Raw genomic sequence first — 27,999 nt, forward strand, 5'->3', positions numbered from 1 at the left:
GCAGCAGGAGCAGCCGCCGCCGCTGCCCGCCGCCGCCCCGCAGCCCAGCGAGGCTTCCGCGAGCGGGACCCCCCCCTCCCTCCCTCCGCCGTTTTTTCGGGGGAGGCTCCTTTCCCCCCTCCCTTAATCCCCTCTCCCGGTTCGTTCCGCTCCCCGCACGCCGGCGCCGGAGCCGCCACGCCGCCGCCATGGAGCTCATCACCATCCTGGAGAAGACGGTCTCGCCGGGTAGGGCGCGGGCCGCGCCGCGGCGGGAGGCGGCCGTTAGGCCCGGGGAGGCCGGGCGGGGCGGAGGCCGCCGGGCGGGGGCGGGGGGGGCCGCGCAGCCCCGCGGCCGGCTGAGGCGAGGCGAGGCGGTGCCGGCGGCCGCTTCCCCGGGGAGGGGAGGGGAGGGCGGCGGTGGCGGCATGCGGCGCCCCGGAAAGGGAGATGGGGATGGGGATGGCGGGGGGGAGCCAGGCCGCGCCGGTGCCTCGGCAGCCGGGGCCCGGCGGAGGCGCCCCCGGGACCTGACTGACGCCGGCTTCCCCCCCTCGCTTCCCCGGCAGATCGCTCCGAGCTAGAGGCGGCGCAGAAGTTCCTGGAACAGGCGGCCATCGAGAACCTGGTGAGAGCCGGGGGGCGCCGGGGCCGGGCCGGGCCGGGCGGGCGAGCGAGCGAGCGGGGGGCTCCCCTCCCCCACCGCCCCGCCCGGCCAGGCCGAACCGCCATAAAAGGCGCAACCAACCTCGCCCGCGTCCAGCCGGGGCGGCGGCTGGCCAATAGCGGCGCGCCCGCCGCCGCCGCCGACCAATGGCGGCGCGGCGCCGGGAGAAAAGGGGGGGGGGGGAGCCGCGCTAGGTTGCGCCGCGCTGCGTGTGCCCGCCGCGCCGCGCCGGCTGCGGTGGGAGCGGCCCGCGGGGCCATGTGCGGCCCCGGCCGCGGCCCGCGGCGCCTCCCGCCGCCCCCCTGGGCCGCCCTGCCGCCCCCTCGGCGGCCCGTTTCTCTCCTCCAGCCCCCAGCTCACCACTTCCCCCTTTATTTTTTTATTCCCCCCCCCCTTTTTTTTTCTTGCTGAGATCCCTCTCCTTCTGGCCCGTTTCCTGTCTTTCTCCACCCCGGTCCCAGCCCATCGGGGGGGCAGCTGAGGAGGGCGACGGCACGGTGGGACCCTGCCGGGGGGGCCGCCGTGCTGGGTGGGGTCAGGAGAGGTTAAGGTTTATTAATTTACGGGGAATGAATGGAGGGCAACTTTGTTTTCCAGAGGAAAAGCTTTATTACACCAAAATCCATGCTTATGAAGTTCTCCTCATCACCTTGTTTAAAAAAACCAAAAAAACTAAAACAGCGTTTTTTATGGATGTGCTAAATTTGAGAATGGTGCAGGGAAGTTTAACTCATCGTTGAAGGAATATGACTTATTTTTTTTGCTTAGTCAAGGCATATTGTTGCAACTAATTCAAGGCCCTTAGAGGGAAAGGGTTTGCAATGCTGGTTTCCTGTCCTTGAAGGAATCTTAGCTTATTTTAACATGGGTGCATTATTCATGTCACTTCAGTATTATAGCTGTCACTCACTTGTCGTTATGGTTACAAGCAAAACTTATTCTTCCTTTTTAAGCAGTCAAATGTGCATTTGTCTCCACTTGTGTAAACTGCAAAAGTAGTGTGGTCTTTATTATTGTTGTTCCGTTTTAAGCTGTGTGTAATATCCCTGAGAATCATAATTGACATAGCTTTTACACATAAGTGTCCGTTTTGATTATAATTCTGTGAATGGCTGTTTGCTAAGTCACAGCATCCCCTAAAAATCTTAGGATCTTAGGGTTGGATTAATGTTCCTGCACAGTGTTATATGAAGCATTGCAGACTGACATCCTTGGGCAGCTCATGATTTTATGCATTTCAGGCTTTTAAAGAAGCTGGGGGATAAGCCAGTTTCTCAAGGTTTCATTTATACCTGCTGTCTTGGCACAGAGCACAATATCGAGGTCAAGGCAGCAAGCGGAGGAAGCAGAATTTGTGCTGGGTGCGTGAGGGGATAAAGTTTGCGTCCTGGTTTGGGAAGCGAGCGTGAGTCAGTTCAGGTTTATAAAGGGTCGGGGGCTGAGGAGTCCCATCAGCTGTGAGAGCGATGAGTGCAGTGAGGAGGCTTGGGTTTGTCGGAAGAAGCATAGAAGGTAAAGGAGGAGAGGAAGGATGTAGGGTTCTGGGTTGTTCATAGTATAATAAATGGTATGTGGGTAGGAAGAACTCTAGCTGGGCCTGGGGGAGCGGGAAGGAAGCATGGAAATATGTTGGGAAGAGGTAGGAAGTACGCGACTGGGTTAGAGGCAGCCAAGCAAAGAAAGCTTGAAATGAACTCCCAGTTAGCTAATGGAGATGTATCCAAATATGCTTATTCTTTCTTTTCCCCTCCTGTATTTAATTTAGACCCTTTTCTGAAAAATTTCCTTGACATTTCTGTAAGTGTGGAAGTTGAGAAGTCATATGCATCTGCATTCAGTTTGAGTCTTAATGTAATGCTTCTAACTTTTTAAGGAACTTTCAGAATAATTCTTGCTAAAAGACAATTTTTTTTCAACTTATGAGAGAGAAATCCAAGGGCATTTCCTCAACTTTGGAATTCTAGTCAGATTTTCTTCTCAAAGGTGGCAGCAACACTTTTTTTTTGCCCTGTGAACTTTTCTGAATGATTTCCCATTTCTGGCATTATAAAACTCAGTGTCTCAAGTGTGAGCATTCTTGATGGATGAGAAGTGTTTTCTATTATTATGGTATATTTGTAGGGTTTTTGTCTAGAGCATTAAAATTTCAGGATATTTCTAACTGGACAGCTATTTTGTTTCCAAATTCTGCATCATTGAAAATGTAAAGCCCAAGATACTGGACATACTCTGTGTTTCTGTTGAACTTTTAGAAGTCAAGCTAGTTTTAAAAATAGCTATTTTTTGTGTCCTAAAATCTTCATATGTATCTTAAGTTCTGTTATACAGGCTTTTAAAATTGATTACATGCAACTATATATTAAATGAAATGTTTTCTGGAAAGCTACATTATTCCTTGTCTATTTGGTGTAAAATGGTTTTGAAAATAGTACCATTGTTTCCACTATTTACTAGAAAGTTGTTTGTCTTCTAAATAGGCAAAATGCTTCATATGACAAGTTAAAAGAAAACCTTAGCTGTATCTTGTTTGCAGTAGGAGTCTATAAAATGTAAAGCTACCAAATTGCCAAATCCAATTTAAATGCAGAGGTGCTTCTCACTAGATACCACCAAACACAAGTAGTACAGATGTCAGGTGATTTTATCCATGCGTATACATTTTGGTGGGGATAATCTTCACATGTGTATATGTATCTTTGATTGCAGGGAAGTATATAGTAAGCTTATTCTTATGAATCTATTTTAATGCACCAAGGGAGCAGCTGATTTCACATTTTAAAAATTCCTGTATTAAATTATAGTTTGGGTGTTTGCCTTGAAGCAAGGAAATTAGTAGAGTTATTCTTTACCATGTTTGATATCCATCCAGAAAATGCATAACTTTGCATAAGACCTGAGTAGTTTATTTAAAGGAATACTTAAAGTAGGCAGGAGCATCAAAGGTAACAGTCTCTCAAGTAAGCTGAAAAAAATCCAACGAAGTCAGTGTCTATTTACGTTGCTTTCCAACAGTTCTAATTAGGAGCTTAACATACATAATCTGGGGATAGAAACACAGTCATCATGCGGTAGCAGAGGTTTGCTGTTGGCCTGATACTGAAGAAGCTTCAGTGAGTGTTCATCTCGTTTTGCTGGATAAATGCGGGTTTTTCCTCATTAGTCAGGACAAATTAATGGCTCGCGTTGCTGTGGGAGGAAGGAGAGAGACGTTTCTGTTGACGAGCAGCTTTCTCCTCTGCCCACCAGCCTACCTTCCTCGTGGAACTGTCCAGAGTGCTGGCAAACCCAGGAAACAGCCAAGTTGCTCGAGTCGCGGCTGGCTTACAGATCAAGAACTCCTTAACATCCAAGGACCCAGATATCAAGGCCCAGTACCAACAGAGATGGCTTGCAATCGATGCCAATGCCCGCAGAGAAGTCAAGAATTATGTAAGTTTTGTATCTTTTTATTTTTAATTTTATTTATTTATTTTTTTGCCTGATTGTTTTCCTTTGGGGATGATAAGTAACAAATTCTTATACCTCCTTTTCTACCTCAAAAGTCTTCCATTTGCTGGCTTCTGCCTTTCATGAAACAATTTCATCTGTACGTGCTTTGATGCTTTATAGCATATTTAATCTATAGAAATATTAGGTTAAAAAGACAAGCAAATATGTGGCTACTGCTTTTATATTGATGCATGTAAATACTTTTACAAAGCAATTTTTAAGTAGTCACCTGTGATTCTGGAGTTTATGGGGATGGCTTCCTCACTAGGTGATTTCAACTGGATTGATGCTTGCTTTTTATTCTTGCACTTGAACAGCTTCCTCAACTGTTTTACAATCTGTCGTTAACGTCTTTGAGACGTATTGTGTGTGTAAACACACGTTCACACAGGCCATAGAAAATCTTAGAGTTAGTAGAATATAGTCATAAATATGCAAGTTCCAAATGTGAAATGGTATTTTTAAATTTTGTACAGGTGTGGAATTTCCTGAGGACTGTTGTGTTCTTTAATTAAAGTACAGGAATTGCAATGACGAAACTATAGTGGCTGAGCTTTTTGACTTGCAAGAACGGAGGTGTACTTTGACGTACAGTGTTATGTAATTAATGCAAGTTGGCTATAAGCTTTTATGTAATGTTTTTGTCTTAACAGATGTCTTTGAATCTGTGTATAGTAGAGTATCATTGGGCAATTGATTATGATACAACTTTAATCTTTTATTTACATTGGTTAAGACTGAAGTAGGTATGGGGAAACTTAGCTTATATTGTAAGTGGGAACTGTCATATTGTTGTATATTAAAAACTAACAAAGCCAATTTATTGCTGTTCTTCTGTTAAACTAAAGCAAAGTCCTTTTTCTTATCAAGCTGATATGTTGGATGCTTTTACTTAATTCCTGCTGATTGGCTTATTAACTTTGAGGATTGTTACTATTTCCATTATTCTCTTGAGAAATTGAGTGGTCCATTAGTGCATGCTGACTAGATGGTAAACGTAAAATGAGTTAGCAGGGTCTCAGTTCACTCGGTTCACTTCCGATCATGAAGCCACTGAAGTATTTCGGGCTAACTGCTACTCTGAATACCAGAGGAAAAGCCACGAAGCCTATCCCTTCTTGCCCATCTCGGGAGGCAGACTGGGAGGAGAGTTGTAGCTAATTTGGGAGAGACTAAGTACATTTTAAGTACTGTATTTACTAAGGGAATATATAGACAATTAAGGTGTATAACTGAAAATTTTGAAATGTGCCCCCCCCCCCCCCTTTTTAAAGAAAGTTATTGAAGTATACAAAAAAATTGTTCTTCTGATTGGAATTGAAATAAATTAAAAAAAAAAAAACCTCTTCAATCCTATTAAGATTATCTTGTCATAAACACTCTAGCATTATTTTGGATTTTAAAGCACCATTTGTTTAGCTTTTGTAACTTTGCTTTATAATACAAGCAGGAAAGAATTGTTTAGTGAGTCATCAATGTGCGTTATGATATACAGCATTATGTATGGGATTTAAAGGATGTGGTAGAAATGTGCGTAATCACACAGCTGTATCTCACTTCCTGGAATGGGTAACCATGGGTAAGTTCATTTCAAATATTATTTGCCTGTGGCCAAGTGCTTGCAGAGGGAGAAAGCAATACAAACCAACTGCTTTACTGGCAGAAGGGGTACATTTGAAATAACTTTATCAAGTGAAAATCCAGGTGGCAAGCTGGTGTCCGTCCGTCTCTGGTTACTGACATCAAATAATCATGTATGAATCTCTTGTCGCAGGTTTTGCAGACACTGGGCACAGAAACATACAGGCCCAGCTCAGCCTCTCAGTGTGTGGCTGGTATTGCATGTGCAGAGATTCCCATGAACCAGTGGCCTGAACTCATTCCACAATTGGTAGCTAATGTTACAAATCAACATAGCACTGAGCACATGAAAGAGTCGACATTAGAGGCCATTGGATACATCTGTCAAGATATTGTAAGTATCTTTTTAAGTATGCTGTACTGCCATAACCTCTCCCAGTGCCTTTTCTTTTCCAGACTTTCATTTGTTACACCTCTATATCTAATAGACTTTAATGCTCTCTGTGGTTGTCTTCTAATACTTGTCCTGAGGATATCTCGGTGCAAGCAGAACAACATGATGTATTAGTAAACATGCAAGAATGATATCTGAAAGAACTGACCTGCTTTCACAACACAGATCCAGGTCATCTTTCATAAAGTGCAGTCTTAAGTCTATATATCCCTCTGGTCATGTGATGGTGAGGGGTACTGTTATAAAACTTTGTCAGTTGTGTAAAATGATTAAAGATAGCTGACAAGTGTTTATTTCATTTTGTATGTTGGGGAAACCTGACAATCCCTTCATCTGAGGGGTCTCTTTATCCTTAATCTAGGAATTTTTGATACATGGCCAAGAATATTTTCCTGACGTGGACAAGAATATTTTACTGTTTGAGGCACCTTCTATAGAAGTTCTCATGGTTTTATTGCTGTAGTTTGTCATATCAGATGTGTTGCATCAAGTAGCTAATCCGAACTGCTCCCAAAAACCTGGTGTATTGTCTGACTTACCACTGAAAAACAAAAATGGATTGCTCCTTTTGTGGTGTTACTTAGTGCTTTAGAATGTGCATGCTTCATGTTGCTTGTTGGACATCAATATAGTGAGTTAGGTAAATTTTCTCTTTGGTGCTTCTTATCAGGCTGCAGGAAGTTTGTCTCGCTTCTTAGTCTATCCATTTACATACGTGTTGGACTGTGAGCATATTCCGCTACCTCTTCTGTGCTTACAGATGTTCAAAAGAGTAGAGAGCCCTGGGGGTTGTCCCTTTTGCAGGAATAAGGATGGAATATTGCAATCAGCTTGGGAATCTTCCGTTGTAGATGGAGAGGTCTGAAGAATGTAATGGCTGCAGAAGGGACCCTTCTTGAAGAAGAAAGGGAAAAGTCAGTGAGGGAAACCCCATAGGATAAAATGAGGAGCAATAACAGATGCATCGATGAGGACAGGTAGTGAAAGAAACAGAATAAGGCATAAGAAAAGACCAGTGCAAATCAGATTTTTTGAAAACCACCTGAAAGGATGCATGCTTTTCAGTATGCTGATTGTCTGAACAGCTCGTGGCACTGACCAATGTAAAGTTAAAAATGAAAATGGAGCAAAAGTGCTGGGGAAGAGGCTTGGATGGGGGTAAATTACTTCATGGAGACCAAATGATATAAAACAGGAAATCTACAATTGTACAGGAGAGGGAATCTAGGTCAAGCATTGTTTGTTACAAGTTCACTCAAGACTTAAGTGCAAGTTAGTTATTTGCTTGAAAGATAAGTATGGTTTGGTTTTTTGGGAATTTTGGATACCCTGATTGCTGAATGGGTATTTTGTAAACAAGATTCTTCTTAATATTTGTGGTTTGTGTCAGTTGCATTGTGACACTATGTTTGTAGTTTGGGCCTCTGGCTGGATAAATTCTGATATAATGATTAATACAGTTATTTGGGAATCTTGCAGTCTTAAATTTACCATGAAGAAAAATTAATCTTTAGTCTGTGTTCAAAGCTTTAATCTTTAAACCTTGAATGTTTAACAGCTAGGTGTCCTTGCTACTGGTCCATGCAAAATTTTCTTGCCCTATGCCTAAAGAAGACAGTCACCTTTAACCAATAAAAGTATCAATCACAACTGCTGGTATAGACCTCTCTACTCAGAATATAGTAGAATGGGAAAAAGTCAATGTTTTTAACATGCTAATTGAATGAAGTCAAGTAGTCTGAAGCCTGTTGACCTATTATTCAAAAGAGTGGTGTTTATTTAGCATTAGTGGCTTAAACCTCTGGGATATGTGTACTCAGTTCAGTCTTCCCTTTCCTGTTTCAGAAGCCATGAAGATGTCATGGTGTACAAATTCCTTGTATTTTCTGGTGCTCAGAGTGAACAAAGAGCTTCTTGACTTTAAATGTCTTAATTTCTGTCTATAGATTTCAGCATCAAGCTTTGAGAATACTTTGAAATATGGAAAAACAGTCATTCATCTGGCAAATAACTTTATCAATGCTTCATTTAGGACCCAGAGCAGCTTCAGGACAAATCCAATGAGATCCTGACAGCCATTATCCAGGGAATGAGAAAGGAAGAGCCCAGCAACAATGTGAAGCTAGCAGCTACTAATGCACTCCTGAACTCTTTGGAATTCACCAAAGCAAACTTTGACAAAGAGGTGAGGGGAAAACAGTAACAGTTCTTGGCCTAAAATGCAGGGACTGAATCCATGGTCTATGATGAGAAATCATGCACCACGCTGAGTTTTGATGGATTCTGTTGCGACTGAGACTTGGATTCATTTCTCTAAATCTGGTGTGTCATTGTCGTAATGCAGAGATACTGTGGAAATCTTCAGAGATTCATCAATGGAAAGGAAGCATCATTGAATTTTTTTTGGATAAATATGAACTGACCTTAGAGTTTAGCCTATTAGACGCTCTGCTTCCTGATCAAACTCTACTCTATAATGCTGCTGTAAGAGTACAAGCTTGGATCAGCACTTTCTTTCAAGTGGTGTGGCAGCAATCCAAATTTAACTTTGCCTCTGAAAATTGTTGGGGGAGGAAGACTGGTAAGAGTCTTCAGAATAGGGACCTCTGATTTATTTCTTTTTCTTTGGATTAAGTAGATCTTCTAGGTCCTTACCAAGGAGAGTAGAGGGAAGATGCAATAGAATTAATATTGAACCTTCAGCTTAGATGCTCTTTTAATGAAATCTTTTCCTAGGCTAGAGTCTAACTGGTGTTGATTTGGATTAACTAGAGTCTTTCAAAATTTGAGGTGGGAGGTACGTAATTCATTCAGGTGTATTTCTACTGGACTTCAGTACTGTAAATAGCTTAACTTACATAAGTTTCTTGAATTATGCAAGTTTTGAGGTTTCTTGAAGGAATTGCTGAAATAATTCAGGAGACAACAGGGGTTTTGTTTTTCTTTTTAGAGGAAGGTGGTCATCTTAGTACTGATCTATTTTTAATTTTTGGGAAGCCTGTGAAATGTCTTTTAAAACTCAAGTTTGGGATTCCCATTGGGGGAAGAAATTATTTAAAATACTGCAGCGAGTGGTAAACTGTACTGTTCCTTCATCTGTAGGTGCAGTATGAGTGATTGTTCTAGTCAAGACTCAAAATATATCCTCCATAGGAAGACTTGCAAAGACTTTGATGCTTTTGTAAAACAGTTCTAATATTCTTTTATTTCTTCTTCAGTCTGAAAGGCACTTTATTATGCAAGTAGTCTGTGAAGCAACGCAGTGTCCGGATACAAGGGTGAGTGAAAACATGTATCCTGATTTGTCATTGCACCTTTCTCGGGAAGCTGCCTAGAAGCTCTAGCATCATAATTCAACAATTCAAAAAGTGCTACATAAGATTAGTAGTATTTTATAAAATGATCGGTGCACCTGTGAATTCTCAGACAGCAGTTTAAATTAGAAGAACTACTAGGAGCTTATGGTGAAAGGCCTTGTTATGTGTCGAGTAAACTAAATCAGCAAAAAGGCAGGGTTATTAATCTGTGGTAGGGTAGAATTATGCTTGTTTTTCAAAGCACTCGGGAAAGTGTCACATCTTTGATCCATTTCCTACTCTTACAGGTACGAGTGGCTGCCTTACAGAATTTGGTGAAGATTATGTCCCTTTATTATCAATATATGGAGACATATATGGGTCCTGCTCTTTTTGCTGTGAGTACTCAGTTTTTCATCTATAGTAGTTTGACCTCTGCCTGTACTCCTTTGTCTTAACCTGAGAGGAAAAATTCTTTCTTGCAGTCCCAATTGTTTTGTTTTGTTTTTTCCCTTTGGATGTAGTTCTGTCCGTGACTGCATGCTGTGGATACCTCTCTCCAAACAAAATTTGTAAAACCAACATCTGGTGTTTCAGACTTGAGACTCCAAGTGTCAGGGCAGTGCTGATTAATTGATTTGCTTGGCAGTCCTTACTAGGTTCTGATCACTGATAAGCCTCTAAATGAGGAGGGTGTCTTCAAAGAGCAATCATGTGGCATCTCACTTCAGACAATCTAGAATATTGTACCACATAGTCAAAAAAAAAAATTGGGGCATATGTTTGAGGAGGAATAACTTCCTGAAACATCCTTCTCTCTTTTCTTTTTCTAAAGATCACTATTGAAGCAATGAAAAGTGACATAGATGAGGTGGCTCTACAGGGAATAGAATTCTGGTCAAATGTCTGTGACGAGGAGATGGACCTGGCTATAGAGGCATCTGAGGTGAGCTTGCAAATGACTGCTGAAAAGTGGTGAATGCCCATGATCATCTGTTTGAGAATGTGGAAATACTGTGGCTGAAATGGCTCCGAAAGTTCTCCTGTTCTTCGAAGTGTAATACTGTATGAAAGCCTGTGAGTGCCTTGTATGGGAGTCCTGGGTCCATGATGAGACATCATGCACCACTCTGATATTACGTGATGCATGTCTGTTATGGAAGCTGAGACCTGAGGCTGTGTGACACCCACAAGGCTTGTTGACTCTGCAGTTATTATGTGCACTGCAGACATCAGCATAGTGTTCTGGTATCCAGCTTAGTTTTTAGCTGCTAGCTTGGGTACTAATAGCTGTCTTGCTCAAGGCTCAGCTATGCTTAATTTATTCTGCTGTTTAAGGTAAATGTGAAGTTACCCTAGCTAAATTTGCACAGGGGTCTCCATTTATAACTCCCTTTAACCCATTGCATTATTTTTTAGACACCATAGGCTTCCTAATGTGAAATTTGTAGTAAAGCTTGAATAAAAACTGTTTTGCTTACTCAATTAGGATAAATTGGCTTTTTAAAGGAGCAAGATGATTTTAATGCCAACCTGTCTGGGAATTGAAACTACTTAAGATAAAGACTCTCTGACAGTTTGAGAATACACTGTGACATGCAAGTGCTAGTTTTCTGAAAATGATGCATGACAGCTACCTGACTTCTTTGTAGCATTCCAAAGTCAAGCCATGCTATGCCTGTAAGGTAAACCTAAGTGCGCGTTAAGCATGTACATTAGGCACAGTGTAATATGAAAAAATTCTCAGTACTGTGAAGATTTTTGAGCTGTTGCTTCATTAAGATGGCATCTTGAGTTAGTGAAATATATGAACCACAATGAAGGGAGAGCATTTCTCCCAGTTACCTGCTTTCTTCGAGGCATAGCAGGCTTCATATGTTACACTGATATGCAATGTTTCTGGGATCTATTATTATAGGCACGAGCAACTTAGTCCTAAGCTGGTGTTCAGAAAGATTGATCATGTTCTATATAATATATTATTTATGAGTTAAAGATAAAATTATTGGCTGAAATAAAAGTAATCATTATCCTTTACAGTGCATGGGCTAGAGATGAATTTGGGGTATTGTTCTGCATGCAGGTGCTGTTTGCATGAATTAGTTGAACAGATCAATAATAGCTTAAACTTTGAAGGGCTCTAGATGAATCATTTCCATCTTTAAAAGTAGCTAAATATACTTTTGTGTTGAATGCTCAGAATAGCAAGGATAAAAGGACAAGTCAGCAAATAGCTTTAGTTTATATGCTGAAGACCTCTTGCTTTTTCTACTTGGGGTCACTTGTTACTTACACATAACTGCAAACTGAAAATATTTATTTGCACTGTGTGAGGAGGGGCTTGATATGTGTATGGAATGGCAAATTGCACTTGCGCTTCAAATATTTAGCTGGGGTTGGTTTGGGGTGTCCTTCAGTTTCCTATGTGTTACTGGTAACTTAAAGTTTGTGTTGGGGAGGAGAGGAAAGCATACAGAATAAGAGAACTTGTATCTGTTGAAGTCTGTAATTCAGAACTTATGCCTATATAGCCACTGAGGATCCTTTTGTAACCTTTTTTGTCTAGGCAGCAGAGCAAGGAAGGCCTCCAGAGCACACTAGCAAATTTTATGCTAAGGGAGCACTACAGTATTTGGTCCCAATTCTAACACAGACGCTAACGAAACAGGTGAGTTGCAAATTTCCTGATGCATGTCAAAAATAAGTACGTTGCCTATCATAAGTTATACAAGTAAGTTCTGAAACAGTGATGCTACTCTTACATGGAATGGCAAACTGTCAGTGATGGTCATTGCTTTCTTGCATCGGTGACTTCTTGATATGTTCGACCTAAAAGATACTTTAGGTCCCCTAGGGTAGGTTGTAACAGTGTGCTTGTTCTGAGCACCGGTTGTGGCAGTCCTTGGTCTGTGATGAGACATCATGCACCACTCTGACTGAATGATGCATTGTTCTTTAGAGCTGAGACTTTGAGACTGCGTGGGGTATCATTTTTATGCTGTATTCTGTTAATGCACATTTGTATTTAAGCTATTTGTAGAGGCTTTATAGTTATCTATGTTCCTCCTGAAATGTCTGTAAGTTTAAAACGAGTGTACAGTTTTTCATTTGAGATCCTGTTCTTGGAATTTTTAAGCTTTACATGCTGAATTCTTAGGTCCACATTTATTTAGTGCCTACTGAGCACTTCACAGGGACTTGTTTGGACTCTGTTTCACAGTCTAATCAAAATTAATGGAATTACTTGCTACAGCAGGTCTAATTATAAAATAAAACTGTTAATTAAGCCATACAGGATGGAGTTCACTTGTCTTACTGTGGTGAACTGGGAAAATGCTTGGTGTGTTCTTAGTGAATCCATTGACTTGTTTCCCTGTTTGTTTTTGTATTGCTGTCTGTTTGAATGTGGAGGGTTAAATTGCAGGAGGTTTTAAAGTGATTGTTAAAACAGGAAAGATAAAACAGATAAGAGAATCACAGGTACACAGCTTCAAAGGAATTTGATAAGTGGCTGAGCTAACAGTTGGGGGGAAGAAGCTCTTCAACTGGCTATATCTAGGTACAGCAGGCCACTCTGCAAGGCAATGGCATGGATCAAAGAAACCTAAAATCTCAATGTAGATGAGAGAAGCAGTTTGGAAGATGTATGAGGATAGTGTGGGTATGTCAGGAAAGAGCTCACAGCCTTAAACCAGGACAGGAAGATACAGATGATACAATTCAGGTTGCCTCTCTGCCAGAGAGGTAGCTGGTACTTCATAGATCTGAATTAATTTCTAAATATAACGCCATGTAATGAGGCAATGTTACTTGCTGTAGATCCAACAGAATAACCACTGCCTGTGACTGGTGAGGGATGTTGTTCTCCCAGACTGACCAGGGATATTGTTCTCCTCCTAGGATGAAAATGATGACGATGATGACTGGAACCCCTGTAAAGCAGCAGGAGTTTGCCTCATGCTCCTGGCAACCTGCTGTGAAGATGACATTGTTCCTCATGTGCTGCCCTTTATTAAAGAACACATTAAAAATCCAGATTGGCGGTACAGAGATGCAGCTGTAATGGCTTTTGGGTGCATTTTGGAAGGACCAGAGCCTAACCAGCTCAAACCACTAGTCATACAGGTAAGGCTCATCGTGTTTTCTTGGAAGCTCTTAGAACGAAAACTTTCTGATTTACTTGAAGGATGTACTGGGGCATAGTTGAGCATAAGTTACTTTGTACACAGTTTACTTTACACATTGTTCTTAATCTGAGGAAAAGCAAAAGGATGCCTTCTAATCATTATGGTTTAGAGAAATTTGGATAGCAGGAGCTTGACGTAGATACTGGAAGCCACTGTGATGAATTGTGTTGACTGTCACTGAAATGGGAATATCTTATCGTGGGCTGAGAGCATGTAGTTGGGCTACATAGCTTTCACTCACAAGAATATGCAAGACTTCAGAATACCTGGCTTCAGATGCTTTAGCTGTTGGGTCTTATCCACTGTGAAGTAACTTTATGAATCTTCACGTATTGGCACAACGGCTTAAATGGATCTAGATGATTTTTTTTTTCCCTCTTGTTCATCAGAATCGATTACTAGCTCATAGAGAATACGTTAACAATCAGAAACAGTGGCAATTTCATATTTCATATATTAAATATAATCCCACCTTTCTGCTGATCTCAATTATGTTCTAGGCTATGCCAACTCTAATAGAACTAATGAAGGACCCTAGTGTTGTGGTTCGAGACACAACTGCATGGACTGTGGGCAGGATCTGCGAGATGCTTCCTGAAGCTGCCATCAATGACATTTACCTCGCTCCACTGCTGCAGTGTCTGATTGAGGGCCTGAGTGCTGAGCCCAGAGTGGCCTCCAATGTGTGCTGGGTAAGGCAGTTCCTTTGCTGTTTGACATGCAGTAGGTATATGCCAAAAAGGGGAGCTCAGCTCATGAAGAAGGTCAAGTGCTTAAATGTTCTTAAATAGGTTTCAGAAACAACCCACGACTTGGTCATCCAACACATGCAACTGTTGTGAACTGTAAGATAGCTCTAGTTTGTTTTGTGGCTCTGGTAAGGAGAAAAATGCTAATATTAACAGGATGTAGAAGTTGTCTTCAGTTTGAAAATGCTGTGGAAACTGTCCTTGAAAACAGGTGTGACAGCTCTTTTAGAACAGGTATGCTGGGATTTAACTTTTTCTTAGGGGCAGCTGGATTGCCTTTACAGCTTAATGGAGACACAAGATACTTTGTTTCCTGTTTCCCATTACCGAAGCCCACTTCTTGCCTTGGTTTCAGAGCTAGTTTGAGGAGCAGGAGATACTTTGTTCCCTTACAGAGCTTGATTTGAGTTCTTGGAGCCCCCTGGGGTTAGCTCACTGAGTTCAATTGTATCTTCTTCCTTATGAATGTTTACTACCAAGTGGCATGTCTGGTCTTTCACTATGAAGAGGATGTGTCCCTTACTGCCTTTTAACAGAGCTACTCAATGAGAATTTGGCTAGAAATGAGTATTTGCATGTCAAAACAAGTTCTAGGAACTACAGAATTTATTTTTTTTAGTACTCCAGAGGTCTGAAGACTTCTAGTCAGTGCAGAAGCTTTTTCCCTGATCCACTGATCCTGACAAAAGTTCGTGTAGCTGTGGCTTTTGTCTCCTGAAGATAATGAATAGTATATATATTTTTAGATTGAAGTGAAAATCAGGAGGCTTTCATCTTTTTTGTTTAATCCACCTGTCTTTCAGAGCAGTTGCAATTGCTCTGCAGTTGGGAATTTGAGCAGTCCACAGCCTTGTCCAATGAGGATTTTAAGTTGTGATGATAATGCCGGATAGTAGGTAGAATCTGTTAATACCCAGTGTAGTTGAGGCAGTCTGCCTTTATGCAGTTAGTCTTGACAACCACCAGTTGCTGAGACCACTAATACTATGCAGATGTTTGTCTGCAGACAGTTTAACCACCTTGCATGTTAATGCCTCATTTGGAGTCTTTAATTTTCACCACTGTTATGCAAAGGTTCAGTGCACTAAGCAAATAGCTGTTTATGAAGAGAGCAGTTAATCCTGCACCTGCATGGTGTGTGTGTGTGTGGTGGTTGTTGTTTTTTTTTTTTTTTTTTTTTAGAATAAAAACATCTTACTTGAGCTCCAAACATAAGGGAAGTCTGGTTTCTAATGGGCTGTAAGGAATGGCATGTGTTTTCTCCACCAACAAACCATTTCCATTTGGAAATTGAATGTCATTCCACTAATCTATTCTTGGGATGATTAAGATACAGAATATGTTTCTTGACTTGTGATGGTAAACTCACTAGAAATGGTTGTTCTCTATTTCAGGCCTTCTCTAGTCTTGCTGAAGCTGCCTATGAAGCTGCAGATGTAGCTGATGATCAGGAAGAGCCAGCAACCTACTGCTTATCCTCCTCATTTGAGCTTATAGTTCAGAAACTTCTGGAGACCACAGATAGGTAACATTAAACAAGTTGGTTTAAGTTCTACAAAGATACTCTTATTATTTCAGATTATTGGTAGTCTTTCTCGTGCAGCTTAATCTGAATGGTGTTTTATCAGAATTGGGCTTTTTGGCATTGGTTGGAATACAGAATGCTAATCCCCCAGGAGGAAAGCTGTTCACACAGAATAATTTCTCAGTGTTTTGTCCATACCTGTTTTTAGTAAGCCTGGGGTTTTCTCCAAACATGTATCTTTTGTGTTTTACTTTGAAGTTTTGCAGTACAGTATCAGACTGTGCAGATCTTTGTACGGTATTTATGACTCTTTTCAAGGTTGGCTAGAAGGCCATTGAATAATCAGGATTGCAGCAAGACATAATTAGAAATCTTTGTGTATCATATGGTTCCTTTAACTGTGACTATTTTATGCCGTAGTTGTTGCTGTAGTGTTACTACATTTACATTAGCGCCAGGTACTCCCAGAAGAGACAAGGACCTAGTTAAGCTAGATACTGTCCTCAAGTAAGCTGAAATATAAATAGATAAGAAAAATATTTTCTCAGTTCTGCAGATGCATAAATAAAAAGGGTAATGTTGAACTCATAATCTGCCTTCAAGGTCACATAAGGAGTCTTGACAGCTCAGGGTTCAATTCTTGGATCAGTTCAGTCTTCAGTTGAAGCCTTCTGCTGCAGGACTAATTTTTTAAATGGTCTCCCTGTCTAAACAGTTCAAAGTCTAAACTCTCTTCCTGTCTGGTTTACTTCAAACCAGAAGTGTAGTGTCTAGCTCAAGGCTATGAAGTACACCAGTCATCTCAGTATAGATCTTGGATATCTGTATTTCAGATTTAACATTCTCACTGATGTCTCGGAGGGATGTGACGTAATAATGTACGTTGCTCACCTCTTGATCATTTCTTCCAGGTTAGGGTAATGGCACACTGGGATATGTGAGTTTTTCTGTTCCTGTCTTTGCTATCTGTGACTAAAGATGTTGGAAATCATCCTTACTAGTGAATGAGAAAATGTCTCAAAAGTGACTTCACCAATTTCTTTTACTCTGAAGCCTGTAATACAGGAATACAAATGGTTCAGCTTGTCACAACACTACAATTTAGCTGTTACTGATTTACTAAAAAAGGGCTGTTTCTAAGCAAGCCTGAGCACTGAGAGCTGAAAATAAATTCCTTCTGTGATAGGCCTGATGGACACCAGAATAACTTGAGGAGTTCTGCATATGAAGCTCTGATGGAAATAGTGAAAAACAGTGCCAAGGACTGTTACCCTGCTGTCCAGAAGACAACTTTGGTCATTATGGAACGACTTCAGCAAGTGCTGCAGATGGAGGTAGGTAAACCTGAGTTATACCCCCATTATGGTAAGGAGTTTAAGGGAAATAATAGGTCTAATGTTGCTGTTGCGCTGTGGCTTCATCTGGTATAGAAAAATGAGTTTCATTGCAGATTGTATATATTATAACATAATGTATTTTTATTTATGTAGACATAGGTAAATATATTAAGCTTCTGGAACGTACCTTTATTTTAAAAGACCAAACATATTTAAAATTGCTTTTCTGAAGCTCATAGCACTGTTAAAACCTGCTGGTTTTGCATGGACAGTGATCAAGTCTTTTTATATTTGAGTTTTTTTTCTTTTTCAGTCTCATATCCAGAGCACTTCAGACAGAATCCAGTTCAATGATCTTCAGTCTCTGCTTTGCGCTACTCTACAGGTAAGTTGCTGTTCCTTACTTTGTGGTTATGGAAAAGAGGCAGTTTGGAGAAGTTTCTACACCTCAGAGAATGCAGACTTGGTTCTGGTGTTGAAATCTGAATGATGAAATTGGATCTTGTGTCCAAGTTGATGTGCAGGAGGTGATAGGGTTTGAAAGGCTTCAGCTCTTCCAGTAGAGTACACCTTACAAAACTAGAGTAATTTAATGTGGCATGTTAAAGACAGCATACGCTTTCAGATTGGTTGTTACGTCGGCTAAAGATTGAACAATCACTTTGGTTGGCACAAGCAAAAAAACTCTAATAGCTTTAATTTGTTCATCTGCCTCTTGTGGTTGGTGTTCTTATTTAAAATGGCACTAATTAAAATGCGCTAAGTGTCCTTGAAATTAAACATCTGGTAATGAACAGCCCATGTGACTTGAAGCATTTGCTCACTTTAGTTTCTTGCCTACTCTTACAAAGTCCACTGAAAACAGCCACATTTTTTCCAAACTACTGGGGAAACGCATCAGGCAATCTTTCTAAAATCACATGGTATTTGATATTGAAGCTTTCCTGTTAATACTGCAGGAATAGTAGTGTGACTGTGCTGTTATGCCTGGCTTATTAAAGTTATAGGACGCCACTTTAAAAATGTATAATAGATATAGATTCAGCACTAACACAGCTTTGTGCAGCTCACAGAAGAAAATAAGATTTTTCTTCTGCAGGTGTAATAGAGTACTATGTAACCTGAAATAAAAACAGAATTATTGAATGTCCATCTCTACTCAGATTTATTCCTTTCTTCTGTTACGTTACCTGTTCTCTGGAGTTCATCACTTTCTTCATTTCTATTAGCCTTGGAAACGGAACCTTTTCCTCAGCTGTGGGTAACAACCTGTTTCTGTTGGCAATCAGTTTTAGCTTCCCATCCTCCAAATGAGGTTAGAAGGTCTCCTGGGCATTGTCTCCAAGTTGCTTTGAATCACTAACTTTAATCCTTCTTGTTTAAAAGCCAGTAGTGTTAACTGATACTTTTATTCTCTGCAATTTTTAGGGTAAGTTTTCAAATAATGGCTGGATAGAAATAATCTGTCTTTATGTTGGGTTTTAATGGGGAGACTTCAGTATCTAGGATCTCTCCTTTTGGCACAATGTGATCACTGATCTCTTTCAGGTCATCTCTTTGCACTTGTGGGAAGTGTAGTGCAAGTAGCACAGATGGAATTAAATTGCTAGTTTTAATTTGCAAAGATACCTTGCTTCACTGTCTCAAAATCGGAACCATAAGTATTTACAGTAGCTACAGCAGATACTTAATACCACTAACTGAAGAATTAGCAGAGGGATTTTTTCAGTGTTATGTAGTCAAATGTATTATTTTGTTGCATAGTTTTTTCTTTCTTGCTGAAAATACCCTTAAATATACAACAGGAGAAAAAAAACTTAATGCTTAAAAGGATGAGAAAATCAAGACCTATTATTTAATCAGTCAAAGTCACTCTCTTTGAAATGACTCAGTTTGAAGAATCAGATTTGAAATAATTATTTTCCCCTGCAGGTTAAGGGATCTGCCTTTCTCTTTTCATAGGAAATGCAAATTTATTTTAAATAAGAATGCATCAAAGCTGTGTTCTGTACTCCACATACTGAAAGAGACTGTCAGAATTGTATAGGGTGAGCAGAGCATAAATTAAGTTTAGGTGTTTATCTAGGGTGCTTCCTTGGTCCTTCTGCTAAACGCGGTATGCTGCATAACACAGAGCATACGTGTGCTCACCAGGTTGTTCCGCTTGTATGTAAGGCTGCCTCTGCTCCCTAGATATCAGAATTGCTTTTCAAACACCTCAGTGCTAGATATATTTGTGTAAACTTACTTTTTAAATTTAATTTCATGGTGTAGAAGCAAAGCTTACATGTGATCTATAATTGACAATAAGAGATTGCCTTCAGATTGTTACAGTGGAAAATGGGCTTTGTTATAGGGCCAGATTTGGGCTGGTCTCGTATAATGCCAGCTACAAATGGAATGCCCAGAGAACAGCCTATGCAGCAAGAAAGGTAAATTCTGCTTGTTCTGTAGCTGGAAAATTGAGTGTAGCTAAAATGAATAGGACTCTGCACTTTCACTGACAAAGCATATTTTTTGCAGCAATAGAGCTCAAAGCAGTTATCTTCCTTTTTAGCAGCCTGGGGTGATCATGAGCATTCAGAGCTAACGTAGAATGTGTAAAGGAATAATTCAGCCTAGTGTATATGGAAATGATTACAGCCTCTTTTCCCTTTTCCCACTAGAACGTTCTCCGGAAAGTCCAGCACCAAGATGCTTTGCAGATCTCTGATGTGGTGATGGCATCTCTGCTGAGGATGTTCCAGAGCACAGCTGGCTCAGGGGGTGTGCAGGAGGATGCCTTGATGGCAGTCAGCACCCTGGTAGAAGGTCAGTATTTCAGTGCAGTGCAGCGTGTGGTTGTTGTGTGGGGGACAGAGCTGGTTTGCTTCATTCTCTTTTGACTATATGGCAAAAGAACATTTAGTTCTTGGTTTTGCTTGAGGTATGGTTTTGACCACACAGCTCACCACATTGATCTATGAAGCCCTGAGACTAGCTGATTATGTTTGACTGTTTCTTGAATGAATGGCTTGTTTTCTGTTTGTTTCTGTATTTGCTGCAATGCAAATTCCAACAGAAAATAACTAGCGCAACTTTGTACAGTGCCTAGCACAATAGGAACCTCATCTCTTCATGCTGTCGCCATACAGATTTAATATTATCTTAATGATTCATACTTGGTGCTGCCTGTGACCCACTTCCGTTTTGTAGAGTTTTGTCAATGGTAAATTAATATTCATTGTTCTTGCTTAAAAGAAATCGGTGGCAGAGATCAGCATTAGAATGAATTAGAACTTGTGAAGCAAAATAAAATTTGAGTTGTGGCATTCCAGGCAGCTTGAGCTTCATGATTCATATTTAGAACATGCTGGCTGTGGCATGATCTCGAACTCTAGGAATGCATTGTGTTGTCAAATACCACATACGTGAATGTGAAAGTTAAGGTGCTGTTGAAAGTCTATATGTAGGAATCTCGTTGCCTAACATCCCTCCTGCCCCACCCCCTACTTATTTCTAGTAAAAAACATGCATGAGTTGGAAGCGGGTCTTGAGAGAGATCAGTTTGTAAGGAGGTTCATATGAATTTTCCTTTGTGTTTCTGAGGCTGTTGGCATAACTAGCTCATTCAGGATCCGTTCTCCAGGTGATGAGACCTATTTCTTGCAAAGAGGTACATGCCTAATTGCTCTGAAAATGCACAACAACTTGGAAGTGCAACAGAGTTAGTTTTATCCTTTTATTGTCAGAAGGGGCTCTTCCAGAATCAAATGTTTTGGAGAACAGGTTTGTGACTTTAACAGGCACCCTTCTCTGGAGAACAGCCTTATGACCGCCTTTGAAAATACTTAGTGGGATTGAGTGAGGTACCTGCGAAGTGAATGAGAGAGATGAGTAGGATCATTGCAAGTTTAACTAGCAAGTCAAAATGAAAGCATATCCTTTTGATTCAAAGGCCTTTCCACTTTGGATAGATAAGTTTGCATGCATGATCTTAGTAATTTAAATGAGTGGGGGAAGATAGGAGTGGCAAGGAAGAATAGCCACATAATATAAAGAAAATATTTTACTCTATTAAATATTTATTAAATATAAGCATCCTAAAAGTGCCCTACTTGAACTGTACTGAAGTGAAGAGACTGAGCAGCTGTCTCCAAAAGAAAGACTTTACAGCTGAGAAACAATGTGAAAAGAATTAAGAATTTTCAGCTGGTATAAAGTGATGTAATGGTGCTCCCATTCCCAAAGTGCTGAACGCAAAGCATAGAACCTTGTCTGAAGTGTGCCACGATGTTCCCGTCGCTCTAATTGGTCTGCTCAGTGAGGAAGCTCTCAACATGCTTTCTGAGCACAGGAGGGGTTGTGGGGTTTTTTTATATATCTTCAAAGGCCTGCAAGGAATTGAGCTCTTCTGAATTTTGTTTTAGTCCAGATGGACCTATTTCACTGATGCTCAATTTTTGTGTAAAATCTAGTGGAGAATCAGTTTGTTGCATTTCTGTGGAACATGCAGGTACTGGTTTGGGGTGGAATGTGATGCTGGGTTTCTGTTTTGCAGAACTTGAGAAAGTGTTGTAGGCTAGAATTTTCTTCTCTAACCAGAGTGTTTTCTGTACACAGTCTTAGGTGGAGAGTTTCTGAAGTACATGGATGCCTTCAAACCGTTCCTTGGCATTGGACTGAAGAACTATGCTGAGTACCAGGTAGGGGTCAAATCAGGCAGCCCTTTGCTCAAAATCTCTAAATTCTCATCTGCTCACAGATGCTGAGTTCAGCAGGTGTGCATCTGTAAAATACCACTGCTTCTGGTGATGAAACTAGAATTGGAGCCCCATAGATTTTTCTCTAATTACTGTCTGCATGCACGAATTTAGACTCCCTTATACTCAGTTCAGCAGGCCTTTATTGACTTGACACCTGCGTTTTCACAGTGGCTGCATATTAGTTGGCCTTATTGAGGAGAGAGGTTGCCACCGACTGTGAATTTCCATTAGAACGCTAAGTGATGGTACTCGCTGTGGGACTGATATTTAGAAGACCTGGCTGCTGAATTTGGTAGCAATTGTTCAGACCGAGTACCTTCACTTTGGTGTCTGGAACTCTTGCTCTCCCTGTTGGATAAACTTGTCCAGATCTTCTTTGCAGCTTCTAACTTAAATAGTTAACAAAGCATGGACTCATCAGCTGTTACATGAGGGTCACTGTACTTGGTGACTTTAATGACTACAGCCTCTCACCACTACTTAGTGTTCTAATAAGCTAAAGCTTCCACATAGGATGTGGAAGACTGACTCATAGGGTGGGTGTATTACTTGCTGTTCTATTTGCAGGTTTGTCTGGCTGCAGTGGGCCTCGTTGGCGACTTATGTAGAGCCCTGCAATCCAACATCTTGCCTTTCTGTGATGAGGTTATGCAGCTGCTCTTGGAGAACTTGGGGGTGAGTGTTTACCTTCTCATTAGCCAGTTAGTAACAGTTGGCTTGCATGCTGAGAAGAAAGTGGGAGGTGGGAGAAGCAGAAGTGTTAGGCATGCTCTGAAGATCTCATGTTTGACAACTATACTGCTTACCATTTGAATTGAATCCAAATTTATTGAGAATGAGGGTTGAAATTTCAAGTAAATGTCCTAATTTATTAGCTTTTCCCCTTTTAAAAAGTGCAGCTAAACTTAATGGTGCTGAAATCTCTTCTAGAATGAAAATGTTCATAGGTCTGTGAAGCCTCAGATTCTTTCAGTGTTTGGTGATATTGCCCTTGCCATTGGAGGAGAGTTTAAAAAATACCTAGATGTTGTATTGAACACTCTCCAGCAGGCCTCCCAAGCACAGGTTGATAAGGTGAGCCAACACTGCCCTTTGCAGTTCTCTCGTTAAAACTTTAAACAAGTAAGGCATACTTCATCAAGGACGTTACTAAAGCATGCTTTCCTGTTGCCTTTCTAGTCTGACTATGATATGGTGGATTACCTGAATGAGTTGAGGGAAGGCTGTCTGGAAGCTTACACTGGCATCATCCAAGGATTGAAGGGAGACCAAGAAAACGTGCATCGTGAGTACTCTGTCCTACTGTGTTGTAAACCATGGCTAAAATGATAAATGGAGATAGGAAAAACTATCCTTGAACAAGCTGTTTCATGAGAACTGTTTGTCTCATTCATAGGAATATCCTTGTAAATTCCTTTTTGCGTGGGAGCAAGTGCTTTAACTGCCATGAGTAGGGAATGGGTTTAGAACTCTTCACTCTAGTTCCTCTTGCCTCTGTTGGCAGTTTTTCCTTCCCTAGCTTGGAGAGCTCTTCTGGGATCGAATTCTGGCTGTCTGGGAGTATACTGGAAGCCCTTCTAAAAGGGCAGATGATTAAATGTGAGCTGTGTTCCACTCTGCTATAATAAAGTTGTTTTCTTTCAGCGGATGTGATGTTGGTGCAGCCCAGAGTAGAATTTATTCTGTCTTTCATTGACCACATTGCTGGAGATGAGGATCACACAGATGGAGTAGTAGCATGTGCTGCTGGACTGATAGGGTAAGCACCCTAAACATATCTTACAATTAACAGCAGTCATCAGCTAGAAGTCTTTGTACAATAGCCCTAATATTCTAAGTTGCAGTTTTCCAACTCAGGTCTGTGTGGGGTTTTTTGTTTTTTGTTTTTTTAGATTTTTATTATTATTATTATTATTATTATTTTGTTGAATTCGGGGAGAACAGTCTTTGGATGGGAGATTGAATGTCTCCAGTTAGTCACAATTTGAGGGAAAACTGTTCAGCTCTCCTGCTGCTGAAATTAGTGACCATATGCAGCATTTTGAAAAGGACATTAGTTGTGAGTCAGATTTCTTTTTGCTAGCAAGAGCTGATCAAACTGGTACTGGCACATCTGTTTGTGGCACTCGGCCTCAAAAGCCTCTCTCTCTTCTCTAGGGATTTGTGTACAGCATTTGGAAAAGATGTACTGAAATTAGTAGAAGCTAGACCCATGATACATGAACTGCTAACTGAAGGAAGAAGATCCAAGACGAACAAAACAAAAACCCTCGCTACCTGGGCGACTAAAGAACTGAGAAAACTGAAGAATCAAGCTTGGTAAGGGATTCCACCCACCTCCTTTTCATGTTGCATAATTATGAAATTGGCTAAACTCCTAAGCCTGAAAGAGTCACTTCACAAAAGCTTTCTGATATAGAAGGCTGTTTTTTAAATTTATTTTTCTGTAAACCAGCCCCATCTGCAGTCTTGTATACCAGAACAAATGCAAACATTGAGCAGCACAGTGAACTCCTTGACTTTCCCAAGATGAGATACAGACTTGAAGGCTTCTTGCATTGTGAAATGCTCCATACTTGCCAGCCTAGGACAACGCTGAGCTGCTCCAAGTGCAGTATTACTGAAGTCTTTACCCTGGTCATGTCAGCGTCTTTTAAAAGGAACAGATTGTAGAAAGCAGGCATCGTAGCATATTTGCTTTTAGGAGATTAAGCCTGTTCCAGCTTTGTCACCCTATGTGGAGAATTCCCTTATTATCCCTGTTATTTCTCCTTTAGTTCTGTAAAGTTACTTTTTCTCCTACTGCTAGTTTTTTCTTATCTCCTGAATGTGGATTTTCATGGGGTTTTTGTCTGTTTGACCCTTTTTGCTTGCAGATCTGTTACCATTGGGATGACACCTGAGACCCCCACTGGAAATCTCCAATCTTTTGAAAAAACCCGGAAGTGAGGAGTGTGCACGGATGCTGAATGTTTGGGAATGAGAGGATGAGTGAGTGAGGCTTGAAACACACCACATTGAAAATCCCGCCACAGCAACAGCAGCAGCGCTGTTAGTGAGCTGAGCACTGACTTGCGTAGAAAACCTGGCATCGGCCATCTTCAGGAAGAGGGAACGACCGATTTCTATTAAAAGTAATAAGCAGTCTCTTCTTCCGGCAGACTAGGACTAGCTTTTCTGTCTTGGCCAGCGCAGAATGGAATGGCCGGTTTGGGAGAGAGGAAACTAGGTTCAACTGTGGTGCTCTTTGTCTGAGGTCTGGCTTTGGCTGCTGGAGAGAGAGGGAGTCTGGGTCTCCAGCCCGCCTTCCGTAACCTTTGCCACACGATGCTGTCAGTGCATGGGATAAAAGGAGGGGTGAAGGATTTTCAGTCTAAGAGTGAGTGTGTGTGAATGAGGCGGTATCCACATTCTCAACTTCAAGTCATTGCAGTTTATCTTTTCCCAAAAAAGGGTTAGCTGTTGCATTTCATAAACTAACCGAAGTTCAGTCTACTGATGCAGCATAAGAGATGTAAAAAAGAAAAGAGGAAAAAAAAGGAAAGTCGCTCTTTAGGGCTTTTTTATTTTAGGGAAACACTGACGAATGTTCAGAGCTCCCGTTCTGAGTGACGCTTTTCATGATCTTGTTTCATCAAAGCGCCTTTCCTTCCTTAATATTGTTCAACTGTGAATGTAGAAATGGGGGAAAAAACTCTTGCGTTAGAGGGAATAGAAATAAATTGTCAAATGATTTCAGGCTTAAAAAAAAATATATAAACGTAAGTGCTCCGAATTGGCAGTGAGAACGCAAAGGGAAAGATCTCTCCTGACTTGTACTGTAGCAGCCTGAACACCCACAAAAATTGTGCCAAAGAGTTGAAAAACAAAATAAAACTTCAGGTAATATTTTGGATTGCAAAATGAGGATAAATTCAATGTTCAAACAAAATCTGATAAAATGCCATTTGGAAACTGCTTGGCCTTTTGTGCTCTTTATTTGATCAAATTTAATGTGGTATTGGTCTCTTGCTGCACTTCAAAAACAAAAAAAGGAAAAAAGAAATTTATATAAAATATATATATACTGACTTGAGCTTACACAAGACGGCACTTGTAAAAGGTTATATTTTTCCACTGCAGTTGAAGATTAATAAAATGGTGTCAAACATTCCCCAATAATTCCTTTTTGTATTCTTGGTCTTTCCAGTAAAAGGGGAACCCATTAACAATTTTTTAATAGAGTAGTAACAGTCTGATGGGCAACTCTGAAATGAATTGGCTGTTTACTGCTTCCCTAATCATGCAACTCTTTATTTTCCCGTGAAGGATCAGAATCCCTTGTTTCCTCTTAAATGAGACTTTTTTTCTTTTGAGGAATAGTCCCTTGCTTATCCTAGATTATCAGCAATAAGCCAAGAAAAATGGAGAAGGTGCAGGATTTGAGACTATTTCTTTCATTTCATTTTTATTAATGCAGCTGTTGATACTACCAGCATTTGAATCTGCAGTTAACAGGGGCATTTTTAAAAGCTGTTTGTGGGAGGGAGAGTAGAAAACCTTAGCCAGTATTGGTTTTTTTTGTTTTTTTTTTAAAGCAGGTAGAAATCTGCTTTATTCCCCAATTTCCTTTTCCCAGTCTGATCCTAGGATCCATTACAATGGAGTCCACTTTCGTTGCCCATCTGCACTGCAGCATCCACAATAGCTCTTGTACAGGGTATCAGATATGTGCCTTTCAGTGCTGGGTTCAGAATGCAGTCGAAGTGCCGACCTTTGAACCAGTGTACAAAAATAATAATAATAAAAAAATCCCAGGCATTTTGAGAGGAAAAGCTCTGTTAACTGGGAGAGCCAACCAGCTCCTGAACACAGACTAGGGAGTGGCCTGGGTCACATTTCTAGTAATGCCTTTTCTTTTTATTTTGTTTCTTGAGGTGGGGTGGGATTTCCTTTAAAAAAAATAAAATAAATAAAAAAAAGCCATTCCTGAAGTTGGAGAGGGGGCGTGGAGGGAAGAAATCTGATCATTCCTCAGTGCTACCTGTTTCTGTCCTGTGTGGCTGTTCAGCTGTAGACAGCAGGAGAATAAAGTACACTGAGACAGTAGTGGAAACAAACCTTGTGTCTGTCATGTTTGTTTTGGGGCTTTTGTTTTCTGGGGCTTTTGTTTCAGGGAACCAGTTCCCAAAGAAACTCTAAACAATCCAGGCTTTCATGTGAGCAATAACATCCGCTAGCGTAGTAGTGAGAAAACTGGGCTGTGCTTCCAGTGTTTGGTGCCTAGGCCTGTAACTGTTATCCTTTAATCCTGTTACTACTGGGTTTTAGAGGGAGGGCCAAATACCTATTTTATATACGTTTTTAAAGAGCTGGTTTCACTGCCTGGCAGACTTAATTAATAGAATAAATCCTTGGAAAAAATTTTTTTTTTTTTAGTGCCATTTCAGCACTAGGATTAAAATGTGCTTGTTTCAGCAAAGCATTTCTTAGCTCGCAGCCTGGGCCGCGCACCGTGTACTCTTTGCTGCTGGGGTGAGGTTGACTGTGACTTAGCCGAAAGGAAGTGCGGCTGTCTGGAAGGGACCGAGAGGGTGTTGTCGCAAGTGGTAGCTCAGCTCGTGTTGTGCTCTGGCACTTCTGTATCGTGCTCTCTTGTTTCTCCTAATCAAATGTCTTGCCAGGCACAGATTGGGGGAAAAGTTTAATCTTTAAAAGTGCCCATTAATGCAATCCTGATGTTTTAGCTCAGAACCGAGTAAGTTCCTTTATTAACCTAATTTTTGTCAATTTGTCAGTCTTACCTAACGAGAAACCAGTGCTTTGGTGTTCATTTGGCATCCGATAGCAAAGACTTTAATCTGCACCGACACTCGAGTACTGTTACTGTGCCACCTCCCCATTGGCTGTTTTGACTTGTTAATAATGATTGGAAAGGACCCAATTACTAACAAATTGCTAGGATTGATTTATTTACCTTCTAAATAAAAGCTGCTTTATTTTTGTTTTCA

At 40.9% G+C, this 27,999-nt stretch overlaps 1 protein-coding gene across 2 annotated transcripts; it reads left to right on the forward strand.

The window, feature by feature from the left end:
- KPNB1 (karyopherin subunit beta 1) lies at positions 1-27,999 on the forward strand. 2 transcript variants are annotated; one of them, XM_067311918.1, is made up of 22 exons: positions 2-228; positions 549-607; positions 3,893-4,075; positions 5,910-6,110; positions 8,203-8,355; positions 9,389-9,448; positions 9,775-9,864; positions 10,302-10,412; positions 12,033-12,134; positions 13,367-13,591; positions 14,154-14,345; positions 15,797-15,927; positions 17,114-17,261; positions 17,578-17,649; positions 19,931-20,075; positions 21,867-21,949; positions 22,577-22,684; positions 22,940-23,083; positions 23,189-23,294; positions 23,654-23,768; positions 24,167-24,328; positions 24,886-27,999. In XM_067311918.1, coding segments are annotated over exons 1-22 (2,631 nt in total). In that variant the 5' UTR covers positions 2-188; the 3' UTR covers positions 24,887-27,999. The 2 variants fall into 2 exon arrangements, with proteins under 2 accessions (XP_067168018.1, XP_067168019.1); XM_067311917.1 differs by lacking the exon at positions 24,886-27,999 and having other exon boundaries at positions 1-228; positions 24,167-24,332.

This window comes from Apteryx mantelli, chromosome 28, assembly GCF_036417845.1.
Source record: "Apteryx mantelli isolate bAptMan1 chromosome 28, bAptMan1.hap1, whole genome shotgun sequence".
Lineage (NCBI taxonomy): Eukaryota > Metazoa > Chordata > Aves > Apterygiformes > Apterygidae > Apteryx > Apteryx mantelli.